General features: G+C 39.9%; 1 protein-coding gene across 4 annotated transcripts; it reads right to left on the bottom strand.

Annotated features, from left to right (window-relative positions):
• Window positions 1-201: 201 nt before the first annotated feature.
• On the bottom strand, window positions 202-17,127 carry LOC130930388 (protein zyg-11 homolog). Of its 4 annotated transcripts, XM_057858311.1 has the most exons (15): window positions 16,947-17,034; window positions 13,655-13,726; window positions 12,250-12,415; window positions 11,348-12,135; window positions 11,061-11,201; window positions 10,692-10,868; window positions 7,702-7,766; window positions 7,412-7,511; window positions 7,140-7,190; window positions 6,863-7,024; window positions 3,221-3,268; window positions 2,920-3,120; window positions 2,797-2,849; window positions 1,335-1,432; window positions 202-1,179 (listed from the first exon to the last, which is right to left on the bottom strand). In XM_057858311.1, the coding sequence occupies exons 3-15, from the start codon at window positions 12,311-12,313 to the stop codon at window positions 1,004-1,006; spliced, it is 2,124 nt and encodes a 707-aa protein (XP_057714294.1). In that variant the 5' UTR covers window positions 12,314-12,415; window positions 13,655-13,726; window positions 16,947-17,034; the 3' UTR covers window positions 202-1,003. The 4 variants fall into 4 exon arrangements, with proteins under 4 accessions (XP_057714294.1, XP_057714291.1, XP_057714292.1 ...); XM_057858308.1 differs by lacking the exon at window positions 13,655-13,726 and having other exon boundaries at window positions 16,947-17,127; XM_057858309.1 differs by lacking the exons at window positions 7,140-7,190; window positions 13,655-13,726 and having other exon boundaries at window positions 16,947-17,127.
• Between the last annotated feature and the right edge of the window lie 1,103 nt (window positions 17,128-18,230).

Here is an 18,230-nt window from a genome sequence, read left to right as displayed (position 1 = left end):
CGCAACCTGTATTTGCGTTTATTGCAGTGAAAGCTGCAACCAAGCTCTGCCTGGCCCTGCCCCCTACGGGAAGCCGTGACGCAATGTCTGTGGGAGTTGTCTCATCAACTGATAGTGAAGTCTATGGTTACTCAAAGTATTTAAGTATGCAAATCACAACATTCTTTGACCTAATAATGAAGAAAATAATGTTATCACACACACAAAATGACACCCCTTATGAGCAGAGCCATTGTGTAGTCAGTTATACACTGTACATAAACAGACTGCAGGCCAGGTGGATGTGATAATAGGTATTAATAACATCCTGAGGAAGGGTGGGCAATCTTGCATACTCGCATTTAATTGGGTAAAATAGTCCCACAATGACAAAAAATGTCTGCCACCATGCTACTTCCTGGATATCCTGGTTTACCTTGAATTTTTTCTCCACAATTACACAGCTGCAAAATGAATACCTGTGGTTTGTCAATCTCAAAAAACAAGATTCATTTCTGCTGGGATGCACATAATAAAAGGTGTAATTCAAACAATAGTTAGTTGAATGATCACAAAAAGAATAGGACGACTTTCAATAGACTTAAGATGCTTTAGTTTCACATTTATTATTTTTCAGGGGTATTGTTTTCAAGTTGTTTAACTGTTATATTATTATTTTCAAATTACTTTTAACTGTCTTGTATTGAATTCTTCCATCCATCTATTTCCAATAATGCTTATCCTTGTTAGGGTTTTAATCAATTCTTATTTTTGTATTCATTTACAGCACTGCCTTTCAACTGAGATTAAACCAATCGCTGAAGTCACAGCTCTGAAGCACCCTCTAGTGGCATTTTATGCAACAAATTATGTACTCATTCATTAAATATACACATAAAATTTACACTTTGGTTATCAAAATTCCTGCACACATGAAACTTCTCTTCATCTAACTCTTCACCGAGTGCAGTTTTATTTTGCACAACCTTAATTTCAACATGAAATCCTCGATGAAACAATTCTACTAGGAGCTGCGAGGCTCTGCTTGCTTGATGAAGGGCTCTGGTTGTTGGCGCTCAAGCATAAGCAAGATGCTCTCCGATAGTCCCCTAATGATGTTGTGTGTATCGGGATGCACGGTCAGAGCATTCAGAAGTTCAGCCACGCCTTCACGCTCCAGCATCCAGCTGTAATGTGAAGCTGAGAGGAGGATGGAGTCAGAAAGAGATATGTTTGCAATGACCGACAACCACCCACCTCTGAAATATTCCTCATATGAATCATTATATATCTAAGGCCCGAGGCTCATGTACAATGATGAGAAACACAGTCAATTCAGCTATCGAAAAACCTACTGTTTTGAGTGAGGACAAAATGAATAGCCCACACAGCCCACAGTTGCACCCCTGTAGGTTGAGATGTCTGAAGCAGGTGGCAAAATGGACGCAAGGACCTAAAAGTAAAGAAACAGTAGACACAAATAGTCATGTCTTAGGTACATCTCTACAAACACTGTGGGTTTGTCTTTCAATAACAGATGGGTACCAACTAGGGCTGTCCAACGTTTAAAATCACAGGTTAATCGAGTTAATCACAGGTTAAAAATTAATTAATCGTAATTAACCGCAATTCAAACCATCTCTAAAATATGCCATATTTTTCTGTAAATTATTGTTGGAATGGAAAGATAAGGCAAGACCGATATATACATTCAACATACTGTACATAAGCACTGTATTTGTTTATTATAACAATAAATGCACAAGCTGGCATTAACATTATTAAAATTCTTTCTGTGAAAGGGATCCACGGATAGAAAGACAAGTTATACTAATTTTATATTAAAACCCCTCTGTATGTTTTCGTTTTAATAAAATTTGTAAAAATTTCAATTAAAAAAAACAAACTAATAGCTCCCCATTGTGGAAGGTAGTGATTGAAATACACTACAAGGTGTCAAGGAAGAGGTTTAAAATTAGTTAGAGATCTAGCCAAGTTTTTCTAGTGCGTTTTGCCCCTCGGCTGATGCCGTAGCTTCCGGGTTCATTGTACCTTACGATCATTTGAGTGTTGACTTCACAACGTACGAGATCTCTGATAGTTTGTATATTGTGACTAAATATTGCCATCTAGTGTATTTGTTGAGCTAAACGAAATGTTTGAATAGAGTTTGACCAAAGTCTGAGTATTATTTTGCATTGCTATTTTGATTGGGAATGCCAGTTCTCTTTGCATTGAGTGCTTTTCTTTTTGTGAACATTATTTTTTGGAGAGATAGGAACATTATTTTTGTTGTGCTTTCAGTAAATGATACTGTAGCGACTTAACTGTTCCGCCCAAATGCATGATGGGAAGTTGGGCAACCATGACTGTCAGTGGTGGCTGCAAATGGTATAACTTCTCTGCGTTTTGTTCAATACAGAGTGATAAGAAAAAGATCATCTCCTGTCATTCTACCCCACGTCGCACGCCACAATAATTATAATTGTTGTGGAAGAGATGCCAATGCTTATGCCAATTAATAGCGCGGCCCCAGTGAATGCTTGAGTCCACTCCTCTCGGTTGTTTCTGCCTCTTTGCTCTCAATATGCATAAAACGGCACCATTGTAGTCTGTTTGCGGCAATGCATGAGTGAATCATCCCGCGCAGGTTTGGAATGCGTTAAACATTTTGACGTAATTAATTTAAAAAATTAATTACCGCCCGTTGACGTGATAAATTTGACAGCCCTAGTACCAACACTTTTGAGCACCTGTGTAAATGTAATTTTTTTTTTTGTAGCTCTCATGTTCAAAACTACAGGATGACCATCTCACCTGTAGAACACAATTTCTTTATCCAGTTCTGTCCACTCTGCAATGGACACATGCTGTGAGGCAATAAAAACAATTGATTAGCTCCAGAGTTACTTTTTTTTCTGGACGCCTGTGCACACACACCAGCTGCTTGTGAATGGTGCCACGCAACTTCTCTTCCAAGAGCCAAGCTTCTGGTCTGGAAGTAATGTGGGCAAGAATCCCCCCAGCAAAGTAGCGGACCCCCATCTCGATCTCTGGGTCCTGCAGGAGGCTGAGGATGTGCTCTAACAAGTCTGCCTCCATTAGTGCTGTCTGCAATTCTTCCACCTCTGCAATGTTGTTCTGCAACATAGTCAGATAGATTTCGTTGAATAACCAATTAAAAGACTATAATGTGTCATGGCAACTCATTTTTTCAAATTACACCAAAATCCAAACCCACCAAAAGCCCAAGAACCTTCTGCTGAATAGAAGATTCCCTGTGGTATGACTGCAAAAAAAAAAAAAAAAAAAAAAATTAACAGCACTCAGCAAACTCCATGGTAAATCATTCCTTGCCATTGACGGCAACAGACGTCAAGCCCACAATAAATGGCAGTGGCTGGCAGTCAAATGAATTGCAGATCTATCACTGTCAATGTGTTAAATTAGTAAAATATTCCTACAAAACATATTAGCATTAAGGATGTACCGAAAGCAAAATTCTTGGCCGAAACCGAAAACCAAATATTGGAAACACTTGGCTGAAAACTGAAAGGCCGAATGATACCCATGTATACAATTTTTTTAATTTCATCATTTTCCTATTAAAGTGCTTGTGACAGTACAAAAAATCTTAAATTGCATTATTATTTGAATTTGAATCATATTTTGCGATGAATCGACTATATACAACAATTTGGCAAAGTGCAGACGACGAAAAATTAGCCTATAATCTGCCATTTAGCCCTGCCTCTCATTATAGCACTCTAGCGTCCCAAACTGGATGATGACGTCAGAAGGGTAACGACAGAGAGCAGCAAAATGTCATGACTGTTTCAATCTCTCTACTCCAATATTTTTACAGGATATTCTTTTTATCGAAGTATTTTTCCCCCAATTGCTAAATAAAGGGTATGGTCATGAAAAATAACAGTCTTGTGCTAAATGGAATATGAAATATTAAAAATGCATTTATTCAGTACGAAAATTACTGCAGCAAAATTACAGCATCATGGTGAAAACTGCCGACTTCTTCCACTGCCGAACGGCGTTTTATGCCACCAGAGTTAGTTCGGCTTTTGTCATTTCCCTGCCCCAGCTTTGGCAGGGGAGGAAAGAGCGTAAACAAAGCAGGAGGCATGACAGCTAGCCGACCTTCTAAACTGAACCGAGCAGCTTTTCCAAGTCTTCTTCTCGCCTTTCGGAAATGAAAAATCACACAAAACTACCCCGACTCTTGTCAAACACGGCGGTGGGGTTGATTGTCTTCACCGATCGGCCAGCCCCTGGCGGCGAGCAAGTTTCGGCTCGTCATTCTGCTGCGGCCACGGCAGGCTGGCTGTGCTTGTCGCCGGGAATGAACGCTGTAAATAGCCCATTCTCGGTGGACAACGTCGGCGCAGAGGGCTGCTTGTGGCCAACCCGAAGAGGACCGAGGGGGTGGAAATGACCATGGTGTGTGACAAGCCGCTGGTAGTCGGCTGAGTGGCCTTCTCGGTTGACAAGTAGTATTATCACCCACAAAATGCAAGCCACCTCCTTAAAAACACGTGCCATGATCCCAGTATTTGACAAAACACAAAACACGTAGTTTACTCAGTTCCTCGTCAGTCCAATCGTCCCACTCCCACAGTTGTCGGACTATCAGTTCCAATTCACCGCTGAGAATGGAAACTTTTTGAAACCCAAAACGGCTCACACGCCTCTCCCTGGTGCAGCAACAAAAGCCTGCATCACATTGAGCTGGAGTGATGCAAAAAATAAATGAATTAATCCGCAAAATCCGCTGATTCCGCAGTCCATCTGCATGCTATATAGCAATGGCGGTATTGTGAGATGGTTGACCCGGCTGACGTCACATTCGCATTCTTCCTCAATCCAGGAAGTCAATCACTTTCATGGCGCAGGATCAAAAAATTGAATGAATAAATGGATCACTTCCACACACATCCAAGCAGTCCACTTCATTCAGGAGCATAATGTACCGCGTGAAATATGAAATAAAAATAAAATAAGACTCGCTGTCTTCTTGTGCAACAATTGGAATCAATCGAGAGCCAGGCAAGTGGGCTAAGTCCTAGCGACAACGAAGCCAAGAGAAGTGGCTCTCAGCCGCATTAAACGGCGACTGGCAGAGGTGGTGTGGAAGTCGCAGGAAAAAATGTGACAAGATAGAGCAAGTGGTCATGCCATAAAAATATTGTGCTAAACCACAGCAAATGCACATGTATGCATTTAAATACAACTTTATTTGTATGTTGTTCACGTGCACATACACTATTTTAACTTTTAAATGGGTGTTTTTCATTGTATATACACATTAATTTTGTTCCAATGTTGTATTTATCATGTAAGAGAGTCAATTAAAGCACTTATGAATAAGCATTAATATATACATAACGATATTTCTAACTTTTAAATTGATTTTTATTGTACATACACATTAAATCTGTGTTTTACACATTGTTGTATTAATTATGTAAGAGTCAATTAAAACACTTAAGAAAAAGCATTGCTTAATATATATTTAACGTGTTTAAGTTAAATTTAAAAAAAATTTAATAGGTATTTTCATTGTAGACACATATTAGCTTTGTGTTTTTACAAATTACTGAACCTATTGTCTTTGTCATGTAAGAGAATCAATTAAAACACTTATGAAAAAGCATTGCCTAATATACAGTATATGTAACGTGATTGCACAAATTGTTTGACTTTTGTCCCTCTGATGTTGCCATACACAGCAAAATCTGTGGAGTTGATGCTTTGGTGTAAATTATCTTTGAGTTGATTGGTGTTGATTTGAGTGTTGTTTTAACACTAGCAGTGTTAAGATCGCTCTTGGCGCGGTGTATATTAAGTGAGTTGAACACAGACACCCCTGGCAGAGTTAAATGTACTAGCAGAGTTAATCAGCCACACCCAGTTTAAGTGTATGTGTCAGAAAATAAAGCAGGCGCAAAGACTTGTGGGTGAAGGGACACCATGACTGTAAGTAGTGTTGTCTGTAAGTAGCTGGAGTGTGTTTGGTTGAACAAACACATGATAGTGAGCTAGACTTTCATGCTTACTTAAGAGATGCAATATCCCTCTTTTACCTTTCATGAGTGCAACAGTAGGGTACAATTGCCAAGAAGCCCATGTTCTGCACTAGGGTCCCCCAATAATCCAGAATATTAACAACATCACAATGAATATTTAAAATTAACACTGCTATTGTAAGAAAACAAAAGGGGGTTACACCTTTTGCATGTAAAAAGTTTGAATAGGAACTGATTGACTTGTTCAAGTTGTTTATTAAGTCTTTCTTAAATCATTTAGGCGTTTTTCATTTAACTACATAACTTAATAGTTACATAAAGCTGTTGTGTAAAACCACTTGGAATAAGGTTCTTTCATTGATACCATGTTTCATTTTTTTTTAGTGTGGGCTCAAATGCACTTTACTCGATGTGACGTGGGACATCAATAGGAAGCAACTTCAGAACGAGCGTGTAGCAGCGATGAAGCAAATTTTATTTTTTATTTTCCTTCACGTAATAATGGATACAGTATATTTTTGATACCTCAAAATACTTCCAAACCACTGACATGTTGGCTGTAGTGTTAGCGAGAAAACGTCACCAAGCGTGCTGTTGCGTCTCACTATGTTTTGATTATGTAATCACAAAAGTCCTATCACACTATTCGTTGGTAAACTTTTGGTCTTCAAAACCGAAAACCAATAAACAGCTACAGTATTTTTGGTCAGTAGTTTTTGGCGCTTAATTTTTGGTCACATCTCTAATTAACATGAAACATTGGTTGGTTGTACTTTGCAGCATTGTAGAACTGCACTGCATCAACCCAGCGTGTGAGTCGCAGTGAATTTCTGCATCTCTACCTCAAGAAGTTCTTCATAAAGTTCCAAGCCATTACACTGGATAAAGTTGCGGGCGGCTACTGGCATTTCGTCAGTCAGGTTCCACAAAGCTCTCAAGGCAAACTTTAGAGTGGAGTCCACCACGCCTAACATGGCCCTCTCCTGCACGATTGACAGCAGCTGCTGTTGGAGGAAACACAAGACAAAACAGGATACGCCTGGGATTAAATTCACTTGTGTAAATGCGATTATGTCAGGAAGATAATTCACTGGAAAGTAAATGTGAGTGGAAATGTACTTTCATTATGAGGACATCCTCGCCAAGCTGTGCGACTTCCGCTGTCGACAACTGAGAAAAGTAAAAAATAAAAAAGAAATCAGATTTTAATTTTTTAAACTCATTCACTGCCATTGGAACTGAAACATGACCGTTGACTGCCAACCTTCCAGTTCAAATGGATTGGACATCTGTCGCCATTAATGGCAGTTAATGAGGTATGATTCAGCCATCTACTGTGTACATGACCGTGTCATGTTTTCATGCAGCACAATGCACACTAATTTCTTGACCTTGGCCACCAAAATGGAGATGACAGCGACAGCCATCCTCTGAAGTGTAGGATCCTTGTGGCAGGTCAGCCAGTTAATCACCAGCGTGGCTGCTAAATACCTGGACCATAATCACAGCACAGATGAGGAACACAAGTACACCAACAAGCACACGAATATTATCTTCTAGAAATGCATTTTGCATTCTTGCACTTGGGAAAACTATGTATTTTAGCACTGCTCAGATTATCTTGACTACTGGGTATCCATGAGCTAAAATAATTTACTATAACAAAATAAAACAAACTGACGTGTCAAAGGGGACCTCCTGAAGGATGTAGTCGCTGCAGAGTGCCAGAAGGCAATTTGTTTGGACCTTGACAGAGAGGAAGACAGAGGTATACTTGAGTTAAAGTAAGATCTTGACTATATATGCCACCACAAATGTGAATAATTGATGTGATTGAAGTCTAGACCTTATGTCTAATTTAAAAGGTTTGCCCAGCATTTACATTTAAAGCTTTTTAGAAGGAAAAAGTAGTTTGACTGCCATAGCTTAAAACACTCTTTCAGTGCCACTGACAATGATAGACATCTGCGAGCTGTGGATCCAGAGCCACATGTGGCTCTTTTCATCCTTATGTTGAGAATTTAACCCTTGAGAGTCGAAGGACGCGCCGGCGCGTCCTCAGCGCACGTCGTCTTTGAAGCGCCCTCACGTGTTAATTACGTCACCCACATGCCGTTGGTTGGTCTCGTTTTAAAGTGCGGAAGTTGCGGTTTACTCTCGTTATTATTTGAAGTCAATCGACCAACTAGAACATGAGATATTGTCATTTAAGTTTTATAGTTTTATTGTCCTCTCAAAAAAACATTAAAACGCTGCATGGATCATTTGTTTATGTCTATATTTCCATCATTTCTTGTCCTTTTTCAAAACGGAAGCTCCATGAAAAAAACACAAATCAAACGAACCCTTTCGAAGTCACAGTGGAAGCACAAAATGCATTTTTTTTTTATAAATATAACTGCCGTGCGAGGTTCTACCGAACGAGAGGGAGGAGTGTTCTGAAGCAGCGAGGTGGCGAGCGACGGCCGTTTGGATCGAGCAGTGACTTTGTGTGACTTTGACAATGAACGGAAAACTAAATTTAGCGCAAGCAATTGTGCTTTTTGATCAACTTGAGGACGAGGATGGTCCAAATTCGTCATCATCGTCTTCTTCGGAGGAGTCCTCGAGTGAAGATAGTGACGGATTTGAACACGTGGGTGACGCCATCGACGAGCAGAGGTAAGCCAACTCACTCTTTTTTTTTTTCTGCTGAAAAAGTTTCTTTTGAAAGTTTCTTTTGATATTGCAAGACAAAGTTAATTTTGATGCAATATAAGTGTGTGTTTGTGTATATAATAATAAAATGTGCATATCAGATCAAAGTCGTACGTGCACTGTGGGTATCCCAGGCAGGAATTTATAATTTGTGGTGTTCTTCTTTCTATATGAAGATTAGGGATGTAGCACATATTCAGCTATGGTATTCTTTCTATTGTCATACATATAGATTTCCATTATTATTTATTGCTGTATATATTTTTATTTTATACTTTATTATTTTCATAAATACTGACTTTTTTCATGTACATTTATAGTGACAATGAAAGTAAAGTGAAATGAAATTGGAAAGGTGGAAGGGTGGAAACAGGACCGACACCCCATGGAAGTGTGAGCTGTGTGATGTAGCCCTGTGTCTAATTCCAGGACGAAACTGCTTTTCGGAGTGGCATGCCTGAAAAAAATGTAACTTGTTTATTGTAAATATTTTTGAAAATACTTTTTTTCCCCAATGTTATATATATATATTTTTTTTCCCACAATCATTCTTCTCAATTTGTGTATATAAATGTGTGTTCAAGAAGCTTGATTGTGTGTACATAGTTTTCATCAGGTGATGGGCCGCAATACGTAAATTCATAAAGAGATGGCCTCTAAACACTTTTTGTGTTAGATGGTATATATTTTTTCACTGTTCTTCACTGTTTGGTCTGCTGTATATAACCTGTTTTGACTAGAGCATGTATAAAGGCAAAAAACGCCTATGGCTATACCTGTTGTTCATGTTGAATTGTCAAATATAAGACTATTTATTCTAAAATTTTTTGGTTGAATGTTCATCCTAACATGTTGAATAAATATTACAAAGTTTCAAAACGGTTCGTTACGCATGTTTGGTTGTCAATTGGACATCAATATTAAAAATTTTGACAAAACGATTTTGGAATTTTTGGTCTTTTTGGGCCCAAAATGATGATTTATAATTGGTCAGTGAAGGAACCAACAGTTTGGACATGAAGTTGAAGGTGTCACAAAAAAAGGGACCAAACCAGGCCATCGTAAACAATTCTTTCTTTGAAATATAAAGGCAACTTCAAAGGCATGCAAAATCAGACAAAATAGGCCCAGACCTTAAAGGGTTAAATTAGTTTGTCACTAAATACACGCCCAATGCATTTGGATTGGGATAGGCTGAAGTAATACTTCGATCGCTGCTTGCGCTTTCAGTACAAATGGATTTGATGTCAATAACCGTCAATGGCAGCCAATGAGGTTGTCTCCATGAAAAGTAGCTTTGGGAGCAAAAAAAGTATGAGCACCCCTCAACTAGAGAATACAGTTGCTGGAATGTGAAATGTAACTATGGGGAATAATGTGGAACGGCGTAGAAATATTTTGTGAGAAAGGTCAATGGGAGTCAAAGAGATTTTTTGGAGTAGGTCTTATTTTTTGGAAAGCTGGGGTTTGAATGTGCAAATGGGAATTTTATGCTTCAAAAAAATTGGTGAAATTTTTGGTGAAAATGTGAATGATTGTGTGTCCTTATTGAAAATTGAAATGGTGGAATGATTAGGATTTAATTGAATGTGAATGCTGGAATGTGAAAATATTTGTAATGATATGGAATGGTGTGGATATATTTGGTGTTCTGCCAGTAATGAATGGGGATTGAAAAATGTGTAATTTTCTGGGAACAGTCCATTATTGGAAAGAAAACAACAATATATAGGATATGTTGCAGTTGAAACATTAAAAATCAGCTGAAGCATGTGGTAGTAGAAGCTGGCCAAGGCAGAAATAAAAGGAAAAAACTACTGTTTTTCCAAGCGTATTTGGCAAAGGGTAAAGGTAAAGGGAAAAAATTCTGTCTGTCTGTCTGTCCGTCCGTCCGTCCGTCCGTCCGTCCGTCTGTCCATCCATCCCAGTAGATAATGGACGTTGTGCAGATGCAGACAGACATGGGAGCGCCACCTGTGTGTGTTCTTGGAAGGTCTTCATGCTGTACAGAAGTTGGGTGACAGTGAAGCAAAGCAGTCGTGCAGACATGGCCTCAGCAAGGTCATGGGTAGTGAGGTTGAACAAACAAGCTGTGGCCACCAGGTGGATCTGAAGACTTGTGGGATGGCTCTGCATAGCCCTCAGAACCAGCTACAAGATACGCAAAATCAAAATCAGCAGCAGGACTTTTAATTTTAATCACAATCATGTCCTCAATTGGGAACGTTTGCGGCCTTCAAAGAAAATGCAGGTTTTCCATTCATAAATATTACTCATACATTCGGTATGTTGACTTTGAGTGTTCCGAACAGGAAGCGATGGGAATGAACGTGACTACATCACCTCCAGCATTTCTGGTTGTGGTTTTTGAGAGTCGGTGGTAAAATTGTAGAGATGGAAGAGGGCCTCTCGGATGAAACACTCTCTGTCTCTGTACCTTCTCAGGGCCTCACACAACTGCTTCTCATTAGCCTCTCCAGTTACCTAAACACACGCGCAACAGCGTTGTCAGTGAAACAGGAAATGCACTGAGTGTAGTCAGTAAATTTATAGATCAGAGCCCCATGACATAGGGAGGCTTGTATGTCTTCTAAATATAATGAAAGCATAGTGAGGCAGCAAATCCTTACTTTGAGGTTTTTCTTTGTTGACAGGACACCACAGGAGCTAACTCCAGTGGCGAGCAGACCCAAGAATACCAGCTCCTTCCTGGCCTCCACGAATGCATTAACTGCCGCCTCCCTAATTCCCTTCCTGCCTGACACGTCCAAAGATACAAGAGACGGAAGAACCTGCAGACCGGCCCACAGAAGACTCGCAACCGAATCTCCGTCACTTCGGTCACCATCCTCCGCTGTTAAATGGTCATCCGAGAAATCCAAATGTTTCATGGCTTGAAGCTGGCTGAGGACAGACAGCAAACTCGCTGCCGACATGTCCAGTTGCCTAAGTCGATGGGCGATTAAAGATCTGAGAGTGTTCTTGCATTGGAGAAGTGCTGTAAGATTTGAAATGGCGCTGCAAGAGATATCAAGACTCTCCAGTTGCGGGAGAGTGCAGAATTCTTCTAAGGCGACGTTACACAGGTCTGTGCTGGCAAGGTTGAGTGTCCGCAAGTCTTTCAGGGATCTGAGTGCAACTTTCCCCTTCTCTAGAGAGGCCCAGTCCATGCAAAGCCCGTTCAGGGACAACTTCCGCAGACTAGATGCGCACCTGGAGTTGAACGTCAAGCCCGAGATGATTTGAGCGCCGGTGATGTCTCCAGCAAGCCAGGATGCATCCAGTTCTTGAAGCCGGTGAGGGCAGACGGCCTGTCGAAAAGCTTCCACAGAAAACAAACAGTGGCGGATGGACACTCTACTCAAACGCAGCTCTTCATGGTTCCGGAAAATCCCAATGGTTTTCTCGTTCAGTATCCCTAGATAAGCAAAAAAGCGACAGAAGGTTTCAATAGTCAAATTGGCTTTAGAAAACAATTCCACACCAACTTCCACAAAAACTCTGATAACTTCATCCACTGCGACGGCGTCACCTTTTTTGGCCATCTTCTGCAGTAGCTGGTCAGTCATCTGATGAGGGAAGAGGGATGCTGACATGAGGAGCAGAGAGCCATCTGCCCGTTTGCTACACAGGACATCCAAGCTGCAGCACACCTGAGCTAAGCACAGGTCGCAGAGCGTCTGGGGGCCCTCCCTGTCCTGAGGGCACAACATGTGAATAAAAACGCAGCATTTTAACGCATTAACTGCATTTGATCGCGATAGACGTCCAATCCATTTTAAATGGGAGGACTCGCAGTAAATAATCACATCCAGTGTTTAGCATACACGGAGATTACAGGGGAGCTGAGGGCTGAAAATGTCATTGCATGTAATTAACATTCCTATGTATGAATTTAAAATTAAGATTTTGCCGGTAAAATGTTGTCTATAAAAGTTGTTTAAAAAAAAAAAAGAAGCAATAAAACATACAACAAAAATGAATGAAATGATTCCAATTTTTTTTTTTTTTTTTTTAATAATGGGTTAAAATTATTTTTTTTTAACAGATCACTCGACTCGAGAAGGTCATTTGCTTTGTGTGGCCAAAACCACCTGAGGACAGAAGAGGCAAGATGGATATACTTAATTTTTTCAAACCTAAGCTTTCAAAAGCACCAAAATGGTGAGCGGAGTTTTTGTACAACAAAGCCACCACCGGGCGTACCATATTCAATGGACGACGATCTTGGCCAAAAGCATAGCTGTCCTAAAGAGCCTGATTTAGAATTCCCCTAAAACATGATAGGAAACAAACAAACAAACAAACAAACAAAAAAAACGCTCAATATCAACGTATTATTATAAATATTCCTGGCTGCAATATTCTGTCAAAAGGATGTGGCGTCTACTTTTACACTAGGGTAAGACAGAAAAACGTGCGCGCTCACACGCACACAGCTGGGATGCCTGTATGTACGAGCTTGGTTTAAGCTACTATCCGAGCATATACCTTGTAAGTTAATTTTATTGATGATACTGCGTTTCGGAGTCATCAACATCAACACTTGTTTTACCTCTGTAAAACAAGTACAAAATTAACAATGACCTCTAAGCTTGCTGCCTAAAAGTCTCATCGGCCCAGAGGCATGATAAGCACAAACAAAGAGCATGCATATCATCTACTGGCTAACTCGGAACCTACAGGCTTGAGTAAGTCTGCAATAAATGTAATTAAGCAACTATGAGGAAAAAAATGAAACTCGGGCTCCAAGGATCAATGCAAATACGTCCCTAGATTATACCTCCCAAATTTAATTGTGATCTATCCATGAATAAAGGAGTAGCAATTTTAAGTGGACAATTAATTAACCTAATTATAGGCCCTTAGACAAAAAATAATAATAAATGGGGTTTGAGGACCAATATGTACAGTATACATCCATAGAATACACCTACCAAATTTCATTATGATCCGTTCATGAACGACGGAGAAGTAACAAATTGTGTCCTCAGCAAGAAGAAAAAGAACTACAAGAAGAAGAACAAAGTGAGCGAGAACTTGAGACAGTCTTCTGAGCCAGCCTGACGTTCGCCATGTACAAGACATCTTGCACATGACGAAAGTCAGGCTGGCTTGCCAGGCTACAATTACACTGCTGGCCAAAAGTATTGGCACCCCTGCAATTCTGTCTGATAATGCTCAATTTCTCCCAGAAAACAATTGCAATTACAAATGCTTTGGTAGTAACACTTTGATTTTCTCATTGATTTTGCTTGCAATGAAAAAACACAAAAGAGAATTTGGGGGGGGGGGGGGGTCATTATCATTTTACACAAAACTCTAAAAATGGGCCGGACAAAAGTATTGGCCCCCTTTGAAAAATCATGTGATGCTTCTCTTATTTGTGTAATTAACAGCACCTGTTACTTAGCTGTGGCACCACCACCTTTGGTGGTGTCAATAACTAAATCACACTTGCAGCCATTTAAAATGGATTAAAGTTGACTCAACCTCTGTCCTGTGTCCTTATGTGTACCACAATGAGCATGAAAAAAAGAAAGAAGAGCAAAGAACTGTCTAAGGTAGACATGTCCAAAGTCCGGCCCGGGGCCCAAATGCGGCCCGTGGTCAAATTTCATCAGGCCCCCAGCCTCTGTCATAAAATCAATAACGTCTGGCCCGCACGCAGACTTAATAAATTGGTCAGCAGTACTGCTACCAGCATATGAAGTAGCTTACACACTTAATGCTGCTCCTCATTTACCCACTAAAATGCAGCAGCACTCTAAGCAACATTACCCTGTGTGACCCTTTGCTTCCAATTTTCTAAAATGGCGACAATTAACAAAAAAAAAAGTTCACTGCGACGGCCGACGCCTCAAGGTTAGGTGGAAATTGGACTATTTCTTCACTAAAATACGCAACAACTGTGTCTGCCTCATTTGCAAAGAGACAGTCGCTGTTTTTAAAGAGTTCAATGTAAGGCGACATTACCAAACAAGACACGCTGACATGTACGACAAGATTACAGGGAAGAAACGCAGCGAGTAATTGAAGCAACTTGAAGCTAGTTTAATTTCACAGCAGCGGTATTTTGCAAGAGCCTGAGAGTCAAAAGAGAACGCCACAAAAGCTAGTTGCGAGATTGTTGAAATTATTAATTAAAAAAATAATAATAAAGCAAATGTGACACACAGAATGGCTCGCTAAAATTTGCTTAAATATATTGTTCTACGTGAAGGACGTCAGCCAAGGTTGGACCCCCACATTTTTTTACACCAAATCTGGCCCCTTTGCAAAAAGTTTGGACACCCCTGGTCTAAGGACTTGAGAAACAAAATTGTCTATCTCCAAAGACCTGAATGTTCCTGTGTGTACCATGCGCAGAGTCAACAATAAGTGTAAAGCCCATGGCACTGTGGCTAACCTCCGTAGATGTGGACAGAAAAGAAAACGAGAGATTTCAACAAAAGATTGTGTGGATGGTGGATAAAGAACCTTGACTAACATCCCAAAAAGTTGAAGCTGTCCTGCAGTCTGAGGGTACAACAATGTCAACCCTTCCTATCCGTCGGCGTCTGAATGAAAAGGGACTCCATGGTAGGATACCCAGGAAGACCCCACTTCTGACCCAGAGACATAAAAAAGCCAGACTGGTGTTTCCCGAACATACCTGAGAAAGCCAAAAACGTTTTGGAAGAATGTTCTCTCGTCAGATGAGACAAAAGTAGACCTTTTTCGAAAAGGCATCAACATAGAGTTTACGGGGGGGCTTCAAAGAAAACAACACAGTCCCCACAGTTAAACATGGCGGAGGTTCCCTAATGTTTTGGGGTTTCTTTGCTGCCTCTGGCACTGGACTGCTTGACTGTGTGCATGGCATTATGAAGTCTGAAGAGTGCCAACAAATTTAGCAGCATAATGTAGGGCCAATTGTAAGAAAGCTGGGTCTCCCTCAGAGGTCATGGGTCTTCTAGCAGGATAATGACTCAAAACACACTTCAAAAAGCTCTAGAAAATGGTTTGAGAGAAAGCACTGGAGACTTCTAAAATGGCCAGCAATGAGTCCGGACCTGAATCCCATAGAACACCTGTGGAGAGATCTGAAAATGGCAGTTTGGAGTAGGCACCCTTCAAATCTCAGAGACCTGGAGCAGTTCGTCAAAGAAGAATGGTCTAAAATTTCAGCAGAGCATTGTAAGAAACTCATTGATGGATACCGAAAGCTGTTGTTCGCAGTTATTTTGTATGGTTGTGCTACCAAGTATTAGGCTAAGGGTGCCAATACTTTTGTCTGCCCAATTTTTGAGTTTTGTGTAAAATGATCATGATTTAATATTTTTTTAATTCTCTTTTGTGTTTTTTCATTGCAAGCAAAATAAATGAAGAAATTACAACCAAAGCATTTGTAATTGCACTCATTTTCTGGGAGAAATGGAGCATTATCTGAAAGAATTGCAGGGGTGCCAATACTTTTGGCCAGCAGTGTATAGTTATCGTCCTCCCCAAGAAGTAGAATATCAACAAAATATGTGGGATTTTGTGACCTCCTAGCTCCAGGTGTGCCATAGGAAATAGTTCATATACTAAATGGCAGGTATATCACTTGAAAACCTGCTTGCTTTGTTCTTGTTATTCTTTTCGTTACTCTTCTTGGGGAGAACACTAAAATAGCCACTCCTCCATTATTCGAGGACTGATCAGAAAGAAATTTGGTAGATATCTTCTAGGAATGAATACGCATTCAATATTTTTGTATTTATTTTGTTTCAGGGACAATTAATTAAATTAATTAATTGCAGACTTATTATTGCCTGTAGGTTCCAAGTCAACCAGTAGATGGTGTGCGCGCTCTTCGGTTGAGCTTTTAATGTCTCAAGGCTGATGAAACGCTGAGGAAGTCTGCAGGGTGGTCGTACCTCAATTGACCTTTTTTGTGTTATGTGCTTTGAGAATTTTCACATAAAATATGTGTACTGGACTTTGCTCATTAAAGTCTGTCAAACACTGGTGGCTTCCGGCTCCCGTCTCATGAGAGGCGTGTGTTAAACCCATCCAGTACGTGACAGTATGACACTTGACCCGCAGTACAATGTCACAAGAGACTATATCTGAAGCTGGAGTCTAATTTTATCGTAAATGCTAGTTAAATCACTTAATCCATCGGATCTTCCCAAGGCATAGTGGACAAAACAAATGTTGAACAGACAGTGAAATCAAATAAAACAGTGGCATTTGCAAACTCACCATGCTGCAGGAGTAAACAGCCCACACGAGATTCAACACATGAGATGAGCAGCTATGTTTCTTTTCCTTCGTCAGCATCGAATGGGGTCATTGCGATCAACAACGAATGTTTGAAATTGTGAGAGTCTAAAACTTTGCAAAAGAAGTGTAGAGAGACGACTGGACGTCACGTGTCATCCAAGCCATTCACAAGACAGGTGTTGTGTACTGGCCAGACTGGATGACGTCAGTCAAAGAGCCTCTCAGTAGTTTTACTATTTTTAACACTTTGATCCGATCTCTCCAAGTACAAGTAACGCCCCTGCACAAGTGCAGAAGCCTGGGGCACCGAAGGGGGAAAAGAGGAAGGACTCCAGGGGCCCAAAAATATAATACTAACAAATTAATGTGACTCGCAAGTAGCAACTATTAATTCGTCATCACAAATACATATTATTGGTAGCGCTAAGTATTTTTGTTTCGGTAGAAACACTTCCCTGTGAATCTATATCAACCCTTTCCCAAAACCCAATGTAAAATGGTCAGCGCTTCGATTGAATCTACTCACCTGTAGCCCGGGGCCTCAGTATGTTTTAAGAGCAGGAGTTACATAAGATGTAAGTAAATGTAGCATACAAGCACAAAACACAATGATAATATATATACGTACACACACCCCCAGCCCCACACACCTAAATATATATATGGCGGAAAACACAGACAAGACTGAAATAGCAGTTTCAGCTCTTGCACTCCTCTTTAAAAGAAACTGATGTATTTTAAGCCAAAACAACTGTTGTGTTTGATAGAACAATGTCTATATGCTGCCAGAGCAGATTCATGGCGCATTAAGCCCCCGAAATATTTGTAATTTGTCCATTTTACACTGAAAACCCCTGTTTACAGACGTTGCGCAACCGCTTTCGTTTCAACCCAGCCATGAAACTAAGGTAATTAATTATATTTATTATTCGAAATATCTGTTGTTTTTAGCTTAGAATCATTAATTGATATCTCATATTTCGTTAAAAAAAAAAAAAAAAACTTTAAAAAATTATTCACTCTCGTATTTTAAACTTTTAAACAAATTATGTCACAATGAAAAAAATGGTGTCTGTAAAAAAGTCATGGATATCTACCTCATAACTACCAATTAATTGTATTTTTTTTTGTTTCTGTCGCATTTTCTCCAATATGTTAGATGATAAATAATTGATCCAAACAAAGAAAAATTGAAAAAAAAAAAAAAAGTTTAAAAGAGTAAATACATGAAAAAGAACATCTCGACCACTCCTCGACGTCTGC

Source organism: Corythoichthys intestinalis, chromosome 14, assembly GCF_030265065.1.
Source record: "Corythoichthys intestinalis isolate RoL2023-P3 chromosome 14, ASM3026506v1, whole genome shotgun sequence".
NCBI lineage: Eukaryota > Metazoa > Chordata > Actinopteri > Syngnathiformes > Syngnathidae > Corythoichthys > Corythoichthys intestinalis.
This window is presented reverse-complemented; position numbering and strand designations above follow the sequence as displayed.

What these genes read in the sequence shown, in the direction of transcription:
- LOC130930388 (XM_057858308.1), bottom strand. Translation starts at nt 17,024, where the DNA reads ATGCTGACGAAGGAAAAGAAACATAGCTGCTCATCTCATGTGTTGAAT. An exon ending in CACAACCAGAAATGCTGGAG is followed by an intron (nt 10,869 to 11,060) that starts GTGATGTAGTCA and finishes CGTATCTTGTAG; the next exon opens with CTGGTTCTGAGGGCTATGCA. An exon ending in TTTATGAAGAACTTCTTGAG is followed by an intron (nt 3,269 to 6,862) that starts GTAGAGATGCAG and finishes TTTTTTTTGCAG; the next exon opens with TCATACCACAGGGAATCTTC.